Raw genomic sequence first — 23171 nt, 5'->3', positions numbered from 1 at the left:
ATCACTTGTTAAATGGGTTGATTTGAGACGAATATCCGCCAACATTTGAAAGTTCATTCCAAGTGCTAATAAAAACTACAAAAGTATATATACAAGTACATGTTGTCCATTGCTTTTATAGGTCATATCGCTACTTTTGTTGTACAACATACAGCGATCTACAGTGAGTTACCCCCTTCTACCACGGTAATTTTCGCAGTCATTTCTCTATTTCTTGCTATGAATTCCCATCCCGTTAGTTAATACAGACTGTTATATTATTTCTGGCAATTCTAAACAATTTTAATCTTGAATGTGAATTTGTAAGATTTATCACATTTTCTACTTTATCATTGCATTCATATAGAAATGCAGTACCTAACGTTCTAATCCAATGATCAGCACTTGACTCAGTGCGTGACTCGATAATGTTTCTGTAATTTTGCATCAGATGTGGGATGTTATTTGATATTTGGGCATTCTAATCTATAACAATAAGCAATATTTTTACAATGCAGTTAATAAATTTCAATATCTCCTTTTGCTACTAATTGTTCTTTAGATATGTAACTCATTCTGATGACGGATAAATCAATTTAGATATTGATAACATCTATGGAATTTCAAACCAGATGGCGATACGGAAGAGTTTATAATATGTGGGTTTTCTGATCCATAACATGATGCATTGTTTTTAAAATGTAGTTTTATAAATTTGAATATTTGGGTTTTGAATGTTAACAATTGTTCTTTACAAATGTAACAGATACTGAAGTCGCATAGACAAAATCAAGTATCGATATTTGTAAGTAATTCCTCGCCAGATGTGGATACGAGATGGTATATAATATGTGGGGATTCTGATCTATTCTGAACCTTACTTTGTAGTACCCTGAAGCTGTGGTGGTAAGTACAACTGTAAATACACTATAGGATTCGTAAAAACAATATATTCAATACAATATTTTATGTGCGTACATAGAAACATTTCTTCGATATGTTTCAATTATGTTGACTTCTGAGTAAGAATGTCATATGTTCTCTAGCGAATATCAAATTCTACTGTAATTCCTTTAACTAACTTATGATCATATAGATTGGCTATATTGTGACACTTCAAAGTAATAATAATATCCTTTATCTATACAGGATTGCACAATTAGTTATATAAACTAGTTTATATTGTGGTCCTGTCTATAACATATATATACATCGAGAACATATATCACAACGCATGGAAATATCACAATTTATATACATACAGATAAGAACTAAATGAAAAGAGACAATAAACACACGAGTATCATTGAGGATCAAAATAATGTTTTAGTTAGGCTGATTTAAAAGATGTGGTAGTTGTGCATTTTCTTATACAATCTGGTAATGAGTTCCATGAAATTGCTGCTGAAATGATAAAAGATCTTCTAAACTATTCTGTTTTGGCTCTTGTAACATAAATAAAATTAGTAGAGCTCTGTCTTGTATTTCTTGTGTTTACCTCATTCACAAATCTAAAAACATGCAAATACTCTGGAGTCGTATGATGTAAAATTTTAAACATAAGAATAATATTTCGATAAATAAAATATTCAATCAAAGCCATCCATCTCAAATTTGATAGCATGCAAGAATTTGATATTGAATGAGATACCTTGATATGTAAAATTAACCTTGCTGCCCTCTTTTGTAATTTAAAAAGCCTATCAATATTTGTCTTGTTCTTTGTATCCTGCCATATTGTACAATAATAATTAAAATGAGGAAAAACAATAGTATTGTAAATTTTGAGTAGTGCCTCCTTTGACATAAAAGTACTCAATTTCCTTAAAACACCTAGTTTCTGACTAAGGTTTTTACATACGCATCTGTGTGATAAGACCACGTAAGACATTCATCGATGTAAACACCTAAACGTTTGGCACATTTAACATTTTCTATAAAAAAAATCACCAACATTAATGCAAAGGTTTCTACATTTCGATAATTTCTGTGACGTTCCTATTAAAATACATTGTGTTTTCTTTAAATTTATTGTCAATTTGTTCTTATGCATCCATTCCATAGAATTTATAAGATCATCCTATAATTTGTTTCCAATCACATCTAAAGATTTATCAGAAACATCTTACGTGGGATCATCTATATATATATTGACTGTAGAGTGTTTGAGACATGTTGGGTAGTCATTTACAAACAGAATAAAAAACATAGGACCCAATATAGAACCCTGAGGGACACCGATGATAACATCTTTTTCCTTTGAGATGGTCCCTTTCCATTTGACACATTGCGATCATATAGATAAGAATGAAACCATTTAAATGTTTTTTTCACAGATACCATAAGATAAAAGTTTGTGCATCAATACATCATGATTAACTGTATCAAATGCTTTGCTTAAATCAATAAAGAGTACACTTGTGAGTTTCCCTTTATCAATGTTCTCAAGCCATTTGTCAATGTTTTGGTCTGAAACCTGATTGATGCTCTGTTAAAAGACTATTTGCGATCAAATATTCGTAAAAAGTGTGAAAAACGTGTCTTTCCATAATTTTACTTATGATAGGTAAAACAGATACATGTACCGGTCTATAATTATTAACATGAAAATTATCCCCAGATTTGAAAAGCGGGGTAACTCTAGCTTTTTTCTATTCATTTACAACGTCACCCTCCTGTATAGAGAAATTCATGATGAAACACAATATGTCAGCTACAACATCAATACTCACTTTCAGTAATTTTACAAAACTTTCATCCATACCTGTAGCTTTTGAACTTGACATGCTTTTAAATTCTTTCTTTAAAAATTCTACATTTGGAATTGTAAATGAGCCTTTCGGCATTAGTTCAATTTTCGGGAGCTAATCATAAAAATTTGTCGCAAATATATGACCTATGCCACAAAAGAAATCATTGAAGGAATTTGAAATTTTATAGGAGTCTGAAATTACTTCGCCATCAATTTCTAGGTAGGATGCTGATGCGCCTGCATATTTAGATGGTAGAAATTGCTTTATTTTACAACGCGGTTCCTTGCTGATCGATATAAGGCCCAGTCCGATTCGTGGCGGGATCTTAGAGTCTTCCGATGGAGATAATCCCTTTGACGAATTTCAGATAGAACGTCGTCGTTAATCCATTTTTCGCAATCGGTCCTGATACGGCGCTCTTTGACTGGCATATGCTTGTCAACTATTTTCATAAAAGCTTCTTAAATGTTGACCACATTTGATTTACGTTGTTAAAAGATTAATTGTTATTCCATTCAACACCCCGCAGATCCCTGAGAAAATCATTTTCGTCAAATTTCTTCTGATCTCTGCATTTCTCATATATATGATCACTTTGTGTGTCACGCTTATTTTTCTTTCGGACGACATATACCAGGTGATGATCACTCAGACCTATTGGCACTACACCACATGAGCTGTAAACTTCAAGCACGTTTACGTAGTGTGATCGATGAGTGTGCTTGAATCTTTTGTTATTCGGGTAGGTTTAGTAATAGCTTGCTCTAAGCCAAAAGTTTCCATGGATTGTTTAAAATTTCATGTTTTCAGTTGGTCAAAATTGAAGTCACCCATTATTACACGTTTGTGACAACTATTCGTTATATCTTTGATATACTCCCCAAAATGTTCTAACCATTGGGTGTTTGAATCCGGTGGTCGATACACAACCCCAGTATTTATTGTCGGAGAGTTCATGAATCTAATATCCACAGTAAGCATTTCAAACATTTCACACTTGCATACGTTTTTAATTGCCCATTTCTCTTAAATGTACATTATGATCCCTTCACCATGTCTATTGCGATCTCTGCGTACAATGTAGTATCCATTTACCTGTGTTTCAGAATCCGTGATATTTGAATCTAGTTTACTTTCAGAGATTGCCAGAATATGGTAAATTCCATCTTTCAGTAAAGTTCTGATTTAGTCCAGTTTATTCATTAAATCATATAGATTCACATGTGCAAATTTTGTACCTTTAGGGCGATTAATATAACTTTCTTCCACTTTTTCGGTGTTGTAGAAGTTTTCATCTATGTCGTTGATACACGAATCACAAATGCATTCAATATTTTCATTGCTATTAAGCTTAACATCCGACGTGGTATTATTCACACAACCTGTACATGTGTAGGTAACAGTAGGTCCAGTATTTAATTGAATATCATTCGAAAGCAAGAGGCACAAAACCGTGAATAGCTGATTTGTACTCGCTTCGCCTCGATACTTGGATGAGGTTTTTTCTGTGTTTTGTACAGTCGAAATATCTACTTAAGTTTTTTTATAGCAAAGAATTTTTGTGTTAAAACAGGCCATTGAAAACCATCTCCAAAATTAAAACCACAGTCCATTTCCTGTACAATTAAAACAATTCTGAATTGCATGCAAGGTGAAGATAACGAACAGTGATCAATCTCATAACTCCTACAAGCAATACAAAATTCCAAAATATGAGGAGAAATGTTAACGCACCTCTTATCACGACGGTCATTTTTTCTGTAAAGTGATGTTGTCCTTCGGATATCAAGAGTCATTGGCAAATTAAGATTTGAAAATATTCATTGTTACCACAACCTCGTGCAATAGCCGGGAAGCCATAGTATTGATTGATATAAAAATTGGTCATTTTAAAGGTACCTAATTTCCGGATATTATGTTTTAGTAAACTTAATTTAAAAAGTGCATAAGAGAAACTGTGGGTGTATTTCAATAAACACATATAAAATATGGCGAAAAGGACTACTAATACTATTCCGGATACTTAAGTAAAGGAGGAAGCTTCACTATAAATGGGGAAGACTGGCTGTATAGTGAAACTTTCCCGGAAGAAGGCTCGCTATATAACCAGACTTCCGGGGTAAATATCACTATATAACCAATCTTCCGGGGGAAGGGTCTCACTATATAGTCATCCTTCCGGGGGAAGTCTCACTATGGGGGAAATCTCACTATATAACACCGCCATATGAATTAAGTGGTGATCACCAATTAATTCATCCTTCGGCCGCCAGTTAAATGACTATTAATTATATACCCTGGCATTTATCGGCTTCCGTACATTATTGAACACAAATACAAACATAAGACATGGTTTACTTCAAACAGTTTATTCCAAACAACGTTATTTTTACAAATAAAAAGTGAAGATAACGAACAGTGATCAATCTCAACTTATATAGGCAATACAAAATATAGAGTTGGGCAAACACGGACCCCTGGATACACGAAAGGTGGGATCAGATGCCCATGAGGAATAATCTTCTCCTATCGACCGGCCACACCCACCGTGTATATATTCATCAGGCAAACTGATGTTATCCGTAGTCGAAACCAGTGTGATAAAAACGGCCTAACAATCTATATGACACACGTCAGACAGCATTTGACCCAATGATAGGTTGTCTCGACATTATAACGACCATAGAATTTGCGAAATGCTGACTTTAAACAAGAGTGTTGAAACCCCTCCACCATGAACTTGATTGGCAGTAGCCTGCCTTGATTTAAAAACACAATATGTAAGTGATAATGGAATATTGCTACATAAATATGGGAAGTTGACGATGGAGAAGCTGTAATCATCCCGTTTATCATAAAATTGAGTTGTTAGTTTGCCGTTAATATCTACTTTCAATGAAATATCTAAGTATGAAGTAGAAATGGACGACTCTGTGGTGTCGTTTATTTCGAGTTCACAAGGATATATCGAATCGACACATGAATGAAAATTATCATTGGTAGATAAAACGTTGTTGATATATCTAAATGTTGCATTGAAAGCCACAGCAAGAATTTTTTTCTTCTCACGTAGAAGTTTTTGAATAAACTCTGCTTCATAAGAACATAAAACAGGCCAGCTAACAAAGGAGCACAATTGGTATCCATGGGATTTCCAACAGACTGTTGGAAGACCTGATCACCAAAGACTACGAAGATACTTAACACTGATTTTGACTACGGATAACTCCGTTTACCTGATCAGGATATAGGGCTCCCCGTGGATGTGACCGGTCGACGGGGGATGCTTATTCCTCCTAGGCACCTGATCCCACCTCTGATGTGTCCAGGGGTCCGTGTTTGTCCAACTATCTATATTGTATTGCTTATGGGAGTGATGAGATTGATAACTGTTCGTTATTTTCACCTATCATACTGTCAATGAGGAACTCCAGCAGTATATTTTTATATTCAATTTCAGAGTGCTTTTTCTTGGAATCATAGTGGTGTTTAACAAAGTAATTTTTTGGATGAGTGACCACTAGATATGAATATTTCAGTTTTCCATTTTTCTTGAAGAAGCAACTGTCTATGATGTCAAAAAGTCTAATTCTTAATTTATCGTGAGGAATGGTCGTGTAAAGTTTTCAAAAGTTATACGTTTTGATGTTGTTGATTTGAGAAAAGCTTTACGATTTCAAGTTTACTGAAAGTTCTTTAAAATTGTTTAGAATCCACATTTGATTTCCACCACTTATGGTATATGTAGTGGCAAAGTACGTTTGAAGTTTTGGGATAAAAACAATTCTACCTCTAACTTTGTTCTTAGTGCCATTTTGTTTATCTATGGAAACAAACATTTTGGTATCAAAACATTAATATATCGTAATAGATATTAGAGAAAATCAGAGCCGAAAAGTAGATTTTTATTACTCGCCGAAAAATGTCAAAGTCCAAATTTTGACAGTTTTTTAGGAATAATTTTTTTAATTTATATGCTTAAAAATCCAATTGCACCATTTTTTTTGGTCTCGTCGAGAAAAAGAAAATGGTATAGGTCGTTTTTCAAAAGGTGTATGATTATAACAATTATTGCTGAAAATGTTGTTGTTTTTAATCGAAAGGGCAAAATCATGTACTGAATCTTTATTTTTGGTCATATTTCAAATACCTATGTATGAATGTGTTTGCCTTTTCGAGACGAGGAGAGAAATATATAATCAGAATTTTGTACCTTGAATAATAAATATTTTGACCAAAACACTGATTTTTGATAACAAAGACGTAAACCAAAAGTGATCTTTAAGCCTAAATAGTTGATACCATTTTATTTCTCATTGAGACAAACAATTTAGTACAACAATTAGGATTTATTGCCATAATAATAAAAATAAGACAATTGGAGTCAAGAAAGAATGTCGATTAATCGGCGACAACTCTGTCATACCAATTTTTCAGTTTGTTGGGAAGAAAATCTTCATTATACATATTAGAAAAAAAAATGATTATATATTCTTTTTTGTCTTGACGACACGAATAATTTGATATAATATTCATCGCCTTAGTGGAGAATGTCAAACTCCAGGGTTAGAAAGTGTAACTTAATCGTTAGGCACCCCTATCACTGTGTCAACATAATACTGGATATCAACATAAGTTTAATAAAGGCAATTTTACCATTTTGAATTCATGTTATATTTTACAAAACATAAAATAGTGCATACTTTTCCGCAATCATTGACCAAAACAATCCTTTGCACATGCTCCAAGTCATCAACATCGGGGAAAGTGTGTACCATTTTATGATGGACTTAAAAAAATGTGTGAAAAAATTTGATACACACTGGACACCCACACAGTTTTTATTTTCAATATCATCAATTCCAAAGGGTCTTCAATCCCACTACACAGGTGCATGTACAAAATGTAGTGGGGTTAAAAATTGTAGTGGGATATAACGTGTATATTCATATTTTTGTAGTCGGATTGAACACACACACACACACACACACACACACACACTATACACACACACACACACACACACACACACATATATATATATATATATATATATATATATATATATATATCCAAAAAAGTAGAATTTTTATATTTTGATTTTGATTTTGATATTTTGGATCATCTAGTTGGACGAATAAGGCATGTCCTAAGTCGCTCCACTTTTAACATTGATTGACAAGCCTAAAGACCAAAAAAAAAAAACCCATGTAGTCTGCGTTGTAAATACGTTTGTAGATTAGTGTAGTTATAGTGCTAGATGTATTTTTATGTAGTTTTTGTTATTATTCTCTGTTGATCTTGGCCACATTATGTAATTCTTTTCGTTTGTCCTCAAGAAGGGACGGGTCGTCCCGAAAACTTGACAATCTGGTTGTTCGTTCGTGTCGTTGGTCATTTTGGTGTTTTGTATATTTGTTTGTATTTGACGTTCTATCCATGTTGTGGATCCGACACCTTTAGGTTTCGAGTGTTGTTGGAACTTTAGTGCTTTTATATATATATGACATATCAAATTTGCATGAATTTGATACGTATGAAATATACGTATAGAAGCAAATTCATCAATATTGGCATCTTAGGTGAAGGTGTGCAATATCAACATGCATTTCTTAACTGTTCAATATTAAACCCGTCATTAATGCATGAAGCAAACTGTTGTTTTAAATGGGGACATCATAATTAAGGTACAGTAGAACATTTTGTTTAAATAAATGAATATGATATCAAATACCGGCGCTCTCAGATTCGAAGGACCGTCGTTTACCATTTTCGCTTGTTTATGTCGTTACGGTAACGTCAAAATTGAACGCTCATACTCAGAATGTTTCGGACGCACACAATTTATGCAATGCAAAGTTAGCGTTCCATAACTTCTCAGGATATTGAATGCTAATATTCTCTACATTTTACGCAGATTTTATCATAGACTATTTATTAGCTAAATTACTATATATATATATATATATATATATATATATATATATATATATATAACTGCAATATTTTCATGCGAATACTGCACTATCATTATATAAAAATCGCAGAAAGTCGTTATAAATAATATAGAATATTATACCCAAAACACACGTGGAAATTGCATAATTTTCCCATGAATATCATTGAATAAATTTGCCTGATATACGATGTTTGATTTATGGTTTGATTATTGCACGATATCGGCATGATTTTCAAATGAAAATGAACACGTATGGAAATCATGTGAGCTGCTTCTCACTTTGTATGTCTCAGCAAAGATTTAAATGGATTGTATGAAGAAAGTTGCAAATGATTTGTATCAAAGAATAAGCAGAGACTGTGGTTTTTAAAAAAAGAAAAATGAAAGGACCAGCAAACATGTTAACGAAGCTATATCTTAGGTCTGATACGTGTCCTAGGTATGTCTTAGGACACCTTTTAGTCTTAAGTCAGGTTCTCGAAACTTTCCTGAATTTAGGCCTCGCCATAAGTTCATCCTAACTTTAGGACAGCATAACCCTTGTCCTAAGATCATCCATTTTTGTTTGTATAAACATGGCGACATCCATGATATTGAGGTAAAGAGCTCTCAGACACCATGAAGATATTTACAACCCGCTAAATTATTTAATTGTAAGTAAGAATGGAATTTCGTGGTTTTCATAGCCTCCCGGCGCTATTGGACAGGGATGCCTTCTTCGTTTTGTAACTAGTATAGGAAGGCCATTTCTTCCTAATCTGTGCTCTCTCTCTCTCTCTCTCTCTCTCTCTCTCTCTCTCTCTCTCTCTCTCTCTCTCTTCCTCGTGTGTGCATATAATATAATATACACGCATATATTTCCCAACAAATACCCTACCACGCCCACTTCTCGGTTACTACTAAACAAAGTACGCTAGAGTACCTTAGAGTACGTTGGTAAAATTTCCAAATCTAATGCAATTTAAGTGTTTATTTGTATGTATAACGCTTAAATATACATGATTATAAAATAATATTGCAATATTTGTCACAAGTACTTGCTATTTAATGATGTTTTGACTAGAAAACATTAAATTTATTTACGCATCTCGATCCCGATTCTTAGTATTTTGTTTGAAAAAAGTATTTGAGCGATGTAACATATTACACCAGTATTAAACCCAAATACCAATGATTTATTTTCAAGGAATTTACTGTTCGATTGACAATAAAAAGACTTAATACTTCAAACATAAGATAAAGGCGTAATCTTGGATATTTAAATGTAATGCCCTCGTATTAAATAATGTAAATATGTAGTTAAATTTGATCGAGATCGGGATCAAACGGTAAACTGCAACTTGAAATAATCCCCAAACTAATGAAAACAAACGCAATATATTCCAGATATACATTTATTAGGTTGAAATAAAATATAAACATCTACGAACAGCGGTAAAATTGCATTAAATTGTGAAATTGTACCAGCGTACTCTAAAGTACTCTAGCATACTCTGTTTAGTAGGACCACCTCTTCTCTGCTGTATATGTAAAGGTGTTAGAAAGTACATTAATACGATGCTTTATTTTCAACTTCATCAAGTATCACTTTAATTTTTATAGTTAAAAATAATGAGTTTCTCTTCTTACTCACGATAATACACTAATCTACACAATTCACAAATTGAATTCAGACTGCTTTGACTTCTGTCGGATTGTTCAATTATGTTATCAAAAACCTTGACATGAGTACATGCAAGTCAAGGTATATCGGTTCGATTTTTCAACTATCGCACACAAGTTTTGGTTTTGCATTCACAATAAAAAGACACAGTTTATAACATAGTAATGTATTAATGTATTTTGAATTCATGTTAAAAAAAAAGAAAAGAATATTCATATAAGTAAGTAATGCCTGTCTTTTCTCTAGCTGTATGTGTCTAGATTTTAATTGTTTACTCGGAAGTATGTCACGAATATCATATGTGTAAATGCATGTAAAGGAATAAGAATGTTCCTAAGTTGTTAGGACGTCCTAACGTATGATATTCCTAAGATATCGTCCAGATACATCCTAGGACACATAAGTTGATCTTAGGATGTTCCTAACGTTTTTCCTAAGTTATATCTTAAGACATGAGACATAGCTAAAGTTATATCTTAGGAAAATTTCATAAACATGCCTGCAGGTCCTGGTTTTTCACTAACCTTTGTAAGTACTTGTACAATTGTAAGCTGACTTGTTGGTTTCTTCTGGTAACGTCCTTATTCTCCTCTGCATAAACTGCATTATGAATTAGGTGGTTTATAATATTCTACCCATAACCCCCACATTGAAAGATTCTTCATCATAATTAGATAAAAACACGAGAGAAAAATGCACTGATAATTGATTAATTAACATATATATCCCTCACAAACTATGCGCATACCACACACGCATTTTCATTGCATGTTGTTATGCATATTGTCATGCAAAGTATCTATAGATTCACTTTAGTTCATAATCTGTAAAATTACACAACGCCCTACATCAATTGTTTTGTGTTATCATTCTTTTTAGCTGTTTTTCCATCATCACACGATGAAAATGATGTTTGGCACTGTAGGGGTTTGTGTAGTTTTACTCGCTGTGTGCTGCAATGGGTATGAGATAGATTCAAATATTCGAGGTAACTACATTTAAACTTATTTTGCATCTTATGAGATTTTATAAAGCACATTATTTAGATGACTGTTTTGGTAATGGAGTATGTATAGCGTTACTAGGTTTGTCGATGAATGATAATGTTCAGACATTGAAATTTGACATGGAATCTATTTTCAGCTAGGCTAAACAATTGCAAGTTGTTGAAAAGCGATGAATCCTTGTGGAGGCTTTTAAACGTCAAGTATGTCAAACCAGTGGGTGTCCTGTTTGATGTATTGTCTACATATGAATGGAGGGGATGTGATAGTAAGTGTAAGGGGACTTAACTCGAAACAAATTTACAAACAGTAAAAGTGACGGTATAATTAAGATGGAATACCACACCAGGAACAAAGCTTAATGGAAAGTGGAGGATATGTACAATAATAGTTTGATTCATGTAGTGAAAAAGACATTTCATTAGAAAGCAATGGGTGTGAGTAGGGGAATTAAAACCCCTGTAAGATTCGCACTCACAGTCAAAATATTGGTTGTGTTATCTATCTTTTTATTTGCGATCACAGTGTAACCTACTAAACTAAAGGGTATATATATATATATATATATATATATATATATATATATATATATAATAGATTTTTGTCTGCACATAATTTAGGTTGTGCAGATATTTTGAAAGCAGATCCAAGCAGAAAGGGACATGATGGCATTTACACTATCTACTCTAAGTCAAATATGAGGAAAAATGTTTTCTGTGACATGACGACTGAGGGAGGCGGATGGACAGTAAGTAGAATTTTTTTTTATGTTTCCAAACATTGTCAATAGCTAGCAAATAATGACTAAAGAGATGTACAATTGTCCATATGACCCGAAAGTGATCTCTTTTAACCAATATTCACGGCATTGTAACAATGTGAACAAATACGATGTCCGAGGGGTTTTCAAATCAATACTATAAATGGGAGGTAACTCCGACGTATTGATTTAACAGTTATGAAAGATGAGGGTGAAGTGAAGGAGTAACAGTCATATTCCTCCAGCAGAATTTTAAATAACATTTATGGTGATTACAATGTGATATGATTTTTCAAAATTTACAATTATGTTCAAAATGCAATAACTTGTGTGGTTGTTATGCAAGTACAAGTACTTACTTAATGGATGAAGAGGTGGGTTTGGCAAAGAGAGAATTCATTAAGTGAAGGTAATGAACAGTGATCAATCTCATACATAAATCTTACAAAAATGCATAATTGAAATTAGGGTGAGCACTGACTCATGGAAACAACACAGGTAGTATCAGGTGTCTAGGAGGAATAAGCATCACCCACTGACCGGTTACATCCGCCGTGAACTTTTTATCTTGATCAGGTAAACGTAGTACATGTACACTATAATCTATATTCTAAATCAATATGTTGAGTTGTTAGTTTATCGTTAATGACTGTGATCAATAAGATATGAAACAGCTATAGAAGACTCCGTGTTGTCTTATTTTGAGTTCACAGGGGTATATCGAATCGACATATGAATGGAAATAAATATGAAAACTGGTCAGCTGATAAAGGGTCACAATTCGTGTCCATCGAAATTCCAACAGATTGTTGAAAGACCTTCTCACCAAAGACCACTGTATACTGTCTTTTAAAAATCAAATTCAGGGTACTTGTTCGTAAAGTTAAAATGGTGTTTAACAAAGTAAATTTCTGGATAATTGATCATTTCTGAGTTCGCTTTTAGCCGCTTCGGCTCTCTATGATGTCAAAAGTCATAATCTTTAAGGCCACTTCTTCAAACAAACTTTAAAAAAAGATGAAAATGAATCCTTTTATATAAGTAAACTGAATAAATTTCAGTGCATGGAATTTAATTTTTGACTAAGATATCTCCATTTTGTTCAATACAAGTGGACAGCTTTGTAGAGTTTGATAGGGAGGGCCAAAATACGGCTGTATCACAATTTTTGAATATCTGTATAGAAAGTATATAAATTCCCAATATTATAAGAATCTAATATTTGTACTAATCAGAACCAGAATTAACCAAAAATATACGAACCCATGCATCCAATTTTTTGTTTGTAGCAAATGTCCCTAATTTATCATGAGGAATGTTAGGGTTAAATGTTAAAAAGTCGTATATTTTGATGTTGATGGGTTTTGGACAGTTTTGTGATTTCAAATTTACTAAAAAAAAATCTTTGGAATTTAGAGAATCCACATTTGATTTACACAACTTTTCGCATGTGTTGTGGCATAATATGTCTACAGTTTCTCCTTCGTAGCAGTTGATATTTTCGTGAGGGTTTGGTAGAACTTTACTGGATCCTGCTATGCATCGATGTCTTTAAGAGTTTTTGTGAAGTTTTGTAATTTATACATATTGTAATTCAAATTCATTCGTGTCGTTGTCTGGAATGTTAAATTATTTAAAACTGAAACGTGATTTTGAAGAATTTCGTCTTTTGAAACGTCACTTTGAGAATAAGTTGGATTACCAAATTGAGTTGTTATAATAATAAGCATATCAAACAAAGACAATATTGTTACCAGTTTTGTCAGCTGGAACCAGCACACATTCCTCTATTTAAAACTTCATCACTACTGCGGATATGTTTATGAAGCTATATTAAGAATAAGACGTATCCTAAGTATGTCTTAGGACATTTCTTAGTCTTAAATCAGTCCCTCAAAGCTTTCCTAAATGAAGGCATCGCCGTGTGTTCATCTTAACTTTTGGGCAGCATAACCCTTGTCTTTTGATCGTCCTAAGTTTGTATAAATTTTGATATTGATACAAAGAGCTCACATAAACCATGGAAGGATATTTAGAAACATTGACAACCCAATAGATTACTTAAATTTCTTCAGTTGAGCAATTTGTGTTTCTCTTCTTACTCATGATGATACACTAATCCACATGACTCACAAATCAAATTCAGACCAGTTTGACTTGTGTCGGAAAAACGATTGCTAAATTATTTATCTATGTCCTAGATGTGAGTACATGTAATTGGCAAGGCATATTGGTTCGATTTTTAAACTATTCTACAAAATCATTGCGGGACTCATTCTAATATAAATAAATCAATTAATATATGAAACATCCCTGCATGGGTTCAAGTATCACAATATTAGTTTATTTTTTTTATTGTATGTGAAGTAGTTAATAATTCTATAATTTCTTAGTTTATAAAATAATTCTACTAAATATAGGGTATCTGTATTAAGAATATTCATATGAATAAAGCATGTCTGGCTTTTCTCTAAGCGTATGTGTCTAGATTTTAATCATGTCACGAATATCATTTCTATAGGAATAAGAATGTTCCTAAGTAGTTAGGGCGCCCTAACTTAACATTTTCCTAAGATATCGTCGAAATACATCCTAAGACGTTGATCGTAGGATGTTCCTAACCCGTTTCACAAAGTTATATCTTAGGACATATCTTAGGACATATCTTAGGAAAGTTTCGTGAACATGCCTGCAAAGGTTACTAAAGAGGGTACGCATATTTTCTTTAACATATGTGCCTGGTCTAAACGTCAAGTATAACGAAGGAGTAATACCTTATCTCCCCATTAATGACAATGACCTCGAAAAGTATGATGATTCTTATATCATTAAGTAAAGATTTGAACGAAGAATTACTGTTAAAACATAACTCCCCCCACCCCCCGGTGATTGTAAAAGGAAAGAATTTATTTGCTGTTCTACAGGTCTATGGTTATATGGTAAAAGTATTATGTATTATATTTGTAGGAAATGTAGGGTGCAAACTTGTACTAGAAATATGATGGAATACAAGACTGAACCTAGTAATTTTTGTTACAATGAATGTTGCATATGTTGACAGCATACCGAACTGAATACTACCACAAATCTAAAAGTTCTTCGTAATGCATTCGATACCGTTTGGAAAGCAGAATACTTTTAAAGGAATAACTGAAACAGTTTTCTGTTGTTACAGACCCTGAAACGTGCTACTACACATTAAGAACGAACCGAACCGTTCCGTGCAAGAAACGAACCGTACCGTTCAAGAAACGTACAGTACCGTGCAAAAAACGAACCGTACCGTTCAAGAAACGTACCGTCCCGTTCAAGAAACGAACCGTATCGTTCAAAAAGCGTACCGTACCGTGCAGAAAGCGTGCAGGATAATATTATGCAAACCCCGCCCCCAAAAGCCCGAAAGCGTACCGTACCGTGCAGAAAGCGTGCAATTTATGTCACGTGACCCACTTTTTCAGCCACAGTATATTATTTTCACAATGGCGCCCGATGGGAAAGGAGGTCGTAGACTATCGCTGGCTATTCGAAGCATTATCCTCAAACATCACGAAGCTGATTTTCAGTGATCAAAAATAAAGTCAGGGAAATGAAAATCGGACTTCGCGTGATAAAGGATAGGAATATATATGTATTATCATCATTTTATTTGATTCAAAGACAAATGCAACAGATATCTAACATTATTAATTATGAATGACTGAATGCTGACAAAAAAGGACGTACAAACTTCACGTGCAGATATCCTGGATCTTTCATAATGCCGATGATAAATCACAATAAATGTGAAGTGCAGAAAATAATCATTGTGTCATTTGCGACTTTAGTGTATTCAAAACAAAATTCACTTCTTCTTAAAAACTTTTCCAATTTAGGCACTGTAATTTATATCCGGAAACTTAATACGCTTTGTTTTTACACTTACGCACGCCCATGTCGGGGAGCAGTTCATGTAACAACTTTTTATAAAATCGTAAATTAATAAATGTCTGATGAGAAATGAAAAACAAATTGAAACGTAATAACAACCATTAAGACTTAGACTTAAGCAAATTCTAAAAACTTTTATTCATAACTTTTATGTACGTTATCAATATGGAATTATTCCATCGAAGCAATCAAAAATAACGTCTCATTTCCCCATGTGCACATTCTAACACAACCACAAATCCTGCAGCCGATAATCAAAGAGCCGAATAAGACCGATCGAGTGAAAACAAACTATCGAAACGTACAATTTATACGAAGTCAAAGCGTTCAGGCCACGCCCACCTCATTAATAAAACGTGCAAACCGTTCACAAAGCGTGCAGCTATTTTTAGCAAATCGTACCGTGCAAGAAGCGAACCGTACCGTTCAAGAAGCGTACCGTACCGTGCAAGAAACGAATCGTACCGTTCAAGAAACGAACCGTACCGTTCAGAAAACGAACCGTACCGTTCATAAAGCGTACCGAACCGTACCGTGTAACTGGTGTAGTAGCACGTTTCAGGGTCTGTATATCACAAAGTGTGGGTCATTAAACCAATTAGAGCATCATACTATTTCATCTATATTGTATATACAAATTTAAATCTACAATTGAAAATATTCTTTGTTTAACACACAATTTATGAGTGCTTTTCCTAAAATCGATTTGCATGTGGTAAAACGTACATATTGGGATTATTGATGATGAGAATTCAATACAACCACTGCGTGACTGTTGTTTATTGTAGGTCATACAAAAACGGATAGATGGTTCCACTGACTTCTACAGAACATGGAAAGAGTACAAAAACGGCTTTGGGGATCCTTCCAAAAATTATTGGATAGGTGCTATGCATGTTTTTAGAGATTGTTAAACGCAATTTTCATGGAATACCAAATATAGGGAGCAATAATTACCTTTTAATGACAACGAATATCAACTGAATGCCAAGTAATCATTCTCGCAATAGAAAAGAAATTGCAGAATACTCACCTCTTATATTCGTACAATAGTAAATTTCACTTTTTAGTTGTTTTTTCTTCTTCAAATAACAAATAATTCTTCTTCTTTGTATTTATGTTACACTTGTTTTTAACATAATCGATGTAATAATTCATGTAGTAAAATTCTTAGTAATAGTGATATGTCTTAATTAAGTAAATGTTTAAACAATTTTAACTAACCAAAGGTCTCTTAGTTTCTCACACTAGATTCTTTCTGCAATAGATATAATTGTACGTTTCTCCATCTTCTTCAAATACATATCTTTAGATCACCCGTGAGTCACTCAAGTGACCTATTGGTAATGATCTGCGTCCGTCGTCGTCCGTCCTGTGATTTGTGTTAGCGATTGAACATTTTAAACTTTTTGATAACAACCCTTCCAATTCTTATCAAATGGTATGTAGCATTTTTTGAAGAAGAGGGACATAGATGGTTAATTTCAGGATTTTTGCACCCGAGAGGCCTGAGGGGAGAGACAAAAATTGCCAACAATTGACGAATTTTCAAAAATCTTCTCTGCAACCGCACATCTGTTTAGAATAAACCTAAATGCATAGTCATGTACAGAAAGAAGGCCCAGGAGCTACCAAAATTAAAGATTTCAAGTTCAGTGGGGTAGAGGTTCTGCCTTCAGTGCGGGATCACACCTAGCATATAGTGTTTATACGTAAAACATATGTATACCATCTTCTTTTAATGCTATTGATACTAAATGAGAACTAAATGGATATTTAAAGGTATATGTGCGGGATTAAAAGTATTTTGTTCTATGTTGAAAAGCAGACCGTGTATCTTATCAGTGTGATAAACTATGGAAAATAATATGATTTGACAATTTCGACAAATTATATACGGTTATTAAAGAAGTATTGTTGTACTTATTGTATGAGGAAAATGGTGATTTTCTAATGCACATTTATGAAGGAATGACGTTTATTGTGGATGTGCGCAAACGCACGAACAAATATTAGTCGAAACATCATTGGAAATGAAGATTTCGTTTACAGTATGTAGTCGTACTGAATGGAAAATTCCTGTTAATCATGAAATTGAACTCCCCTTCAATTGCTCAAAGTGGTTCTCTCTACCCTATTTTTCGTCTTGCTGTCTCTTATCACTGAATGTGTCCCGCCAACAGCCTGCGGGCAGTCCACGCTTTCACGTCGCCATGCAATTGTTTACTTTCGAAATTCCGTGTGCAACGTTACGTTCACTATCCAACTCGGAGAATACACGATTAAATAGGAAATTAGCTGGATTACTTTTTAATCCGATTGAATTAAATTGCATAATTTGCATAGCTTTATATAAAATATTTGATTTTTATTCCTACGAAAATATCCAAAGAATATGGCATATATAGCTTTAAAAAGAACAGGTACCCTTTACCACAATTATAGATACATGTATCATCCCAGAGGGGTTTTGGCACCAGGGTGCGGCAAAAATATTTATATTGCATTATATCTTAAAAATACTCCCTACTTCTGGATATCAAGCAGTCAAACTGTTGGCATGATAATTATTAGCATTGAACCTTGTGTCAATTCTGTGAAATTCATAATCCCTGTGTTAATGTCATGTCATACGGTGGAGTCAAGTTGGTCATATATTGAAAATGCATTAAATTTTAGAAAATATTTTTCCTTAATTCTGATCATCAAGCAGTCAAGCTGTTGGTATGATTATAACGAGCAATGAGCTCCATACCAATACTGTGTAATTCATGACCTCAGGGTCTATGTCCTTGGATGGGGCTAAGTTTGTCATTTATTGAAAATGCATATCTTATATGTATCATTGAATGAACATTGGACTCTCTACTAACACTGTGACATTCATGACCACAGTGTTCCGTTACATTTACCAGGGTGGTGCTAAATTGGTCATATACATAATGTATTGCAAATGCAGTATAAAATCTTTTGTACTGCTGAACACCAAGTAAAAGAAAAAACAAACCTGTATCATTATAACGAGCAATGGGAAATTTACTATCCCTGAGTTCAGGTCCATGGATGGGTCTTACCTGATCATGTCTTAAAAGTGCAATAAATATATTTATTCGTGGACATCAAACAAGCAGTGTTTGCATGATTACCCTTATGAGCAATGAGGTCTCTAAATCAATTTGTCCTTTTAGAACGTAAATAGGAAATTGCATTTCGCTGTGACGTGATAAAACTTACTCACCCATAAAAGAATTCCAAATCATCAAATGTGTATGACAGTATATCTAGCTCAAATATAAAAATGGAGAAGTATGACAAACACACCGGTAACACAATATAGTAAATGATGTGTATACTCAGGTGACCGTTAAGGTACATGGAACTCTTGTTATGATGAACAAGTCCATGTATTTGTGAAAAAGTAAACCATATCTTTACGTAATATAGCTGGCTTTATTTTTCTTACATTTTTTATTTTACATTATTTACAACAATACGTATTCCGAACTAACTCGTGAATGTATTATGCTGATCCTACCTGAACAAAAATTGTTTTCTCTACTTAATACCTTCAAGTAATCTCATTGTAGTTCAAATTAAATCAAACCGCTAATTAAGGACATTTCAACTTATATTTAGGTAATGAATTCATCCACTTGTTAACCAATGGTAAAACACAGCAACTCCGTATTGATCTACAGAGATTCACTGGAGAAAAGGGGTATGCTAAATATTCCAAATTTATTGTTGGCGATGAGAATAGCAAGTATAAGTTGATGACGTCGGGCTACAGTGGCACGGCAAGTAAGTTTCTTATGCAGTCACGAATATTATAATAACAGTTAGCTCTTGAGAGAAATTGTTATAAAATGGGATACCAGTCTAAAGTCCTCAAACTTCTTTGAGGTCTTTGATGGAATGAAACGGGATATCATCCAATATAGATTATAAAACAACTGAAAATAAAAGTGAAACTCACGGGTCTTTCGAAAGAAGCCTTCATTCCAATATAAGGTCCCGCGTCACGTTAGACGTTGAAATGATAAAGAACTCTCCCGACTAAATGTTTTTGTTCGTTACTTATCTTACATCTAGAGTCTTTACAGCCCAGTAGCTAAGTATTTCGTTACTAGCTTGAAAATACGGATGTATATTTAATTGCTGTTACTAAATTTAGAAATTCATTTCAAAATAAAGGATTATCTCCCTCATGCATAGCTCTTATCCTTGGACGAATTTGGCTCCACTTTTTTGGCACGCTGTTTTTGGCTATATTTAGCTCTAAAACTTCATAGTTATTTCGGATTTCAAAGATTTCGGTTGAGCATGACTGAAGTGACATTATTTGTCGAAATGCGCATCTGATGCATCAAAATTGGTACCATATAAGTTTTACATCTACGAAAGCCCAGAGCTCATTCGAGATTCGAAATTCAAAATACGAAATTCGAAATTCAAAATACAAGATTCAAAATTCAAAATACGAGATTCGAATTTCGAAATTCAACATCCAAATTAGCCAATCAAAATGTAGGTCACAATAGATTAAAAGTTAGAGGATGCATATAAACTTAAAATATGACAGAAAGCTTATTCTTCTAATATGTTTACCATACAACGAAACATTTCTTTTAAAACTAGAAATCAAGCTTGCTATGAATAAGCTTAGATAAAACATAAAAAAATATATATAAAGAGACAACATAGATTGAGGAGAAATATTTATTCATGGCTCGAATTTCCTTCATTGTTTACATAAAGACGCCTATAAAATTGATTGATTGAGTGGGGTTTTACGCCGCCTATAAAAGATGGAGCGGGTGGGGAAAATATTTCTATAGGCACCTGAAGTATCGACACTACTACCAACACCCCCCTTTCTGATTGTTTTGCAGCGATAATTTCTCCGAAATGTGTGGATTCCTTGTCTATCCCATCCCTATTTCGATTTATATTTAATCGTTTCACGCTTTTTGCAAGCTTTATAAATTGACCTTCTACCCGTATAAGAGAACTACTATGTTTTGAATTTCCCCCAAAATCAAACTAAAATCAATTGTTGGAGGGCTTTCATCGGTTAATAGGCTTCATATACGATTTCATTTTAGGTATATTATGAGGTGTATTCGTCATTATTTGACCTGGTTACCGCACAATACAGAGTTAAATATGTGGCAGCTGAAACAAGTTTCCTGCCCCTCCCTTCCCGCTTTCTACGGACTTGTCTGCATATTAAGCATGCATCATAACTTTCATAGTTTTAAAAGAAATGTTGGTAAACATATTAGGAGAATAAGCTTTTTCTCATATCTTAAGTTTATATGCCTCTACCATCTATTGTGACCTAAATTTTGATTGGTTAATTTGGACGTTGAATTTCGAAATTCGAATCTCGTATTTTGAATTTCGAATCTCGAATGAGCCTTCTGGGCTTTCGTATACATCCCATTCCGGAATAGTCACCTACATAAATAATTCACCAGCTGTAGATGAAGATAGACAAGTTTTAAACTATAGATGGCGCTCAAAGTTGTAGTAATAAAGGTTCATATCCTGCCAACGCCCACCGTAGTAAGGACCCCAGTATCTAAGAAACGTCGTTAACATTAACTTTTATCGCAGGGTACTTGGCAAAGAAATAGTAAATACTTATTTTGAACATTTTGAGTTTAAACTGATACTAGGTTTCAACAACCTGAGCGCTAAGCTTAATTAAGTCTTTTTTATATTTCATTGCTAGCAAGAAACAGTGAAAAGTCTCTATTTTTTCTCATACCAGGAGACGGCTTGAAATATCACAATGGGATGAAATTTACGACAAAAGACCAAGATAATGACGCACATGGTGGAAATTATAACTGCGCAAAAGCCTGGCACGGCGCATGGTGGTACAGGAAGTGTCATCAGTCAAACTTAAACGGTCTCTACACCACTTCTGCAGTTGTCAATCCTAAACATCCTACTTGGTATCCTTGGAAAAGAAGACACGAAGCCTTGAAATCAACACTAATGATGATCAGACCAAGATGAAACAGAAAGGAGCATTTATAAAAGTGATGATTCATAATACATTCATTGCTTGAAAAAAATAAATGAACTGAGAAAAACATTAATTTTGTTTCTTTCTATACACTGAAGTTAACACCGATCTGGCGATATTTCAGCTAAAGCTTTCTTTATGATATAGGGTAGTTGTAATTAGTTGCATACAGATTGTACACTAAATTGAGAATACATGTTTTGTATATTATTCTACCAAGTCATTCACTTTTTGCTTACCTGAGCTGAAAGCGTCATATGAGACTTCAAAGAAATTCTCAAACATTGAATAAAGTAAATTCTCAAATTCACTGTAAGAAAACAATAAGTAGAACACTAAAAAAAGACTTCCACCATTTATCATGCAGAAATAGTCAAACATCATCACTGAACACATTATCAAATTATGTTTTTTGTCATCATATATATTACATGTATAACACTGTATCTGAGATGAGCACCACTAAAATCAAAACAGAGAAATAATCAGATATTCAATACAGCTTGTTGGTATAGTTCTGCGTCTTTCTTGCTAGTTTTCTTTTTATAAAACCTAGCAAAAATATGTGCATGTGAACACCCTGCAGCATTTAAAGTATTATTGACTGGTATACAATTTTCAGATGCCCTTGAAACTGAGGCTGATCTAACAATGCGATGCAAATTTAGTAATATCAGTTCCTGATTTTAACATCACCAATTTAATTCACCTACTTATAGTGTCTCTAGATACTGTTTTATGAGGCTTGACATAGCTTATAAATAGATCTGTACCTGTGCCTCTTAAATGTTTTGTGTGTCTAAATATTCTTTCAACATCAAAACAAAACGTAACCTTCTATCAGACAGGTAAGCAAAACGTTCTAATTGTCCACACAAATAACCTGGTCTACTTTGTTTCAACAAAGATTTAAAAATAAGTATATGATTTACTACCCTTGCACATATGATTTATACTTAACAGATGCAAAGACTGCGCACTAGTTAAACCAATGAACATAACTAATTTCAAAGTTAGTTCTTTAAGAGAAAGAAATTTCACAGGAGACAATTTTAGCAAAAAAGTAAGCACTTCAGACATATCCCAAGT

The 23171-nt window shown here is 33.6% G+C and overlaps 1 protein-coding gene across 1 annotated transcript; it reads left to right on the top strand.

Moving 5' to 3' along the window:
* Positions 1 to 812: 812 nt before the first annotated feature.
* On the top strand, positions 813 to 22151 carry LOC130052577 (ryncolin-1-like). Its single transcript, XM_056157946.1, has 7 exons — positions 813 to 885; positions 11234 to 11342; positions 11498 to 11626; positions 11979 to 12106; positions 16834 to 16930; positions 19682 to 19846; positions 21822 to 22151. Exons 2-7 carry the CDS (start codon positions 11255 to 11257, stop codon positions 22070 to 22072), a joined length of 858 nt encoding a protein of 285 aa, XP_056013921.1. The 5' UTR covers positions 813 to 885; positions 11234 to 11254; the 3' UTR covers positions 22073 to 22151.
* Positions 22152 to 23171: the final 1020 nt, after the last annotated feature.

This window comes from Ostrea edulis, chromosome 3 (assembly GCF_947568905.1).
Source record: "Ostrea edulis chromosome 3, xbOstEdul1.1, whole genome shotgun sequence".
NCBI classification, from domain to species: domain Eukaryota; kingdom Metazoa; phylum Mollusca; class Bivalvia; order Ostreida; family Ostreidae; genus Ostrea; species Ostrea edulis.
The sequence above is the reverse complement of the archived record's forward strand: the minus strand, read 5'-3'. Positions and strand labels throughout refer to the sequence as shown.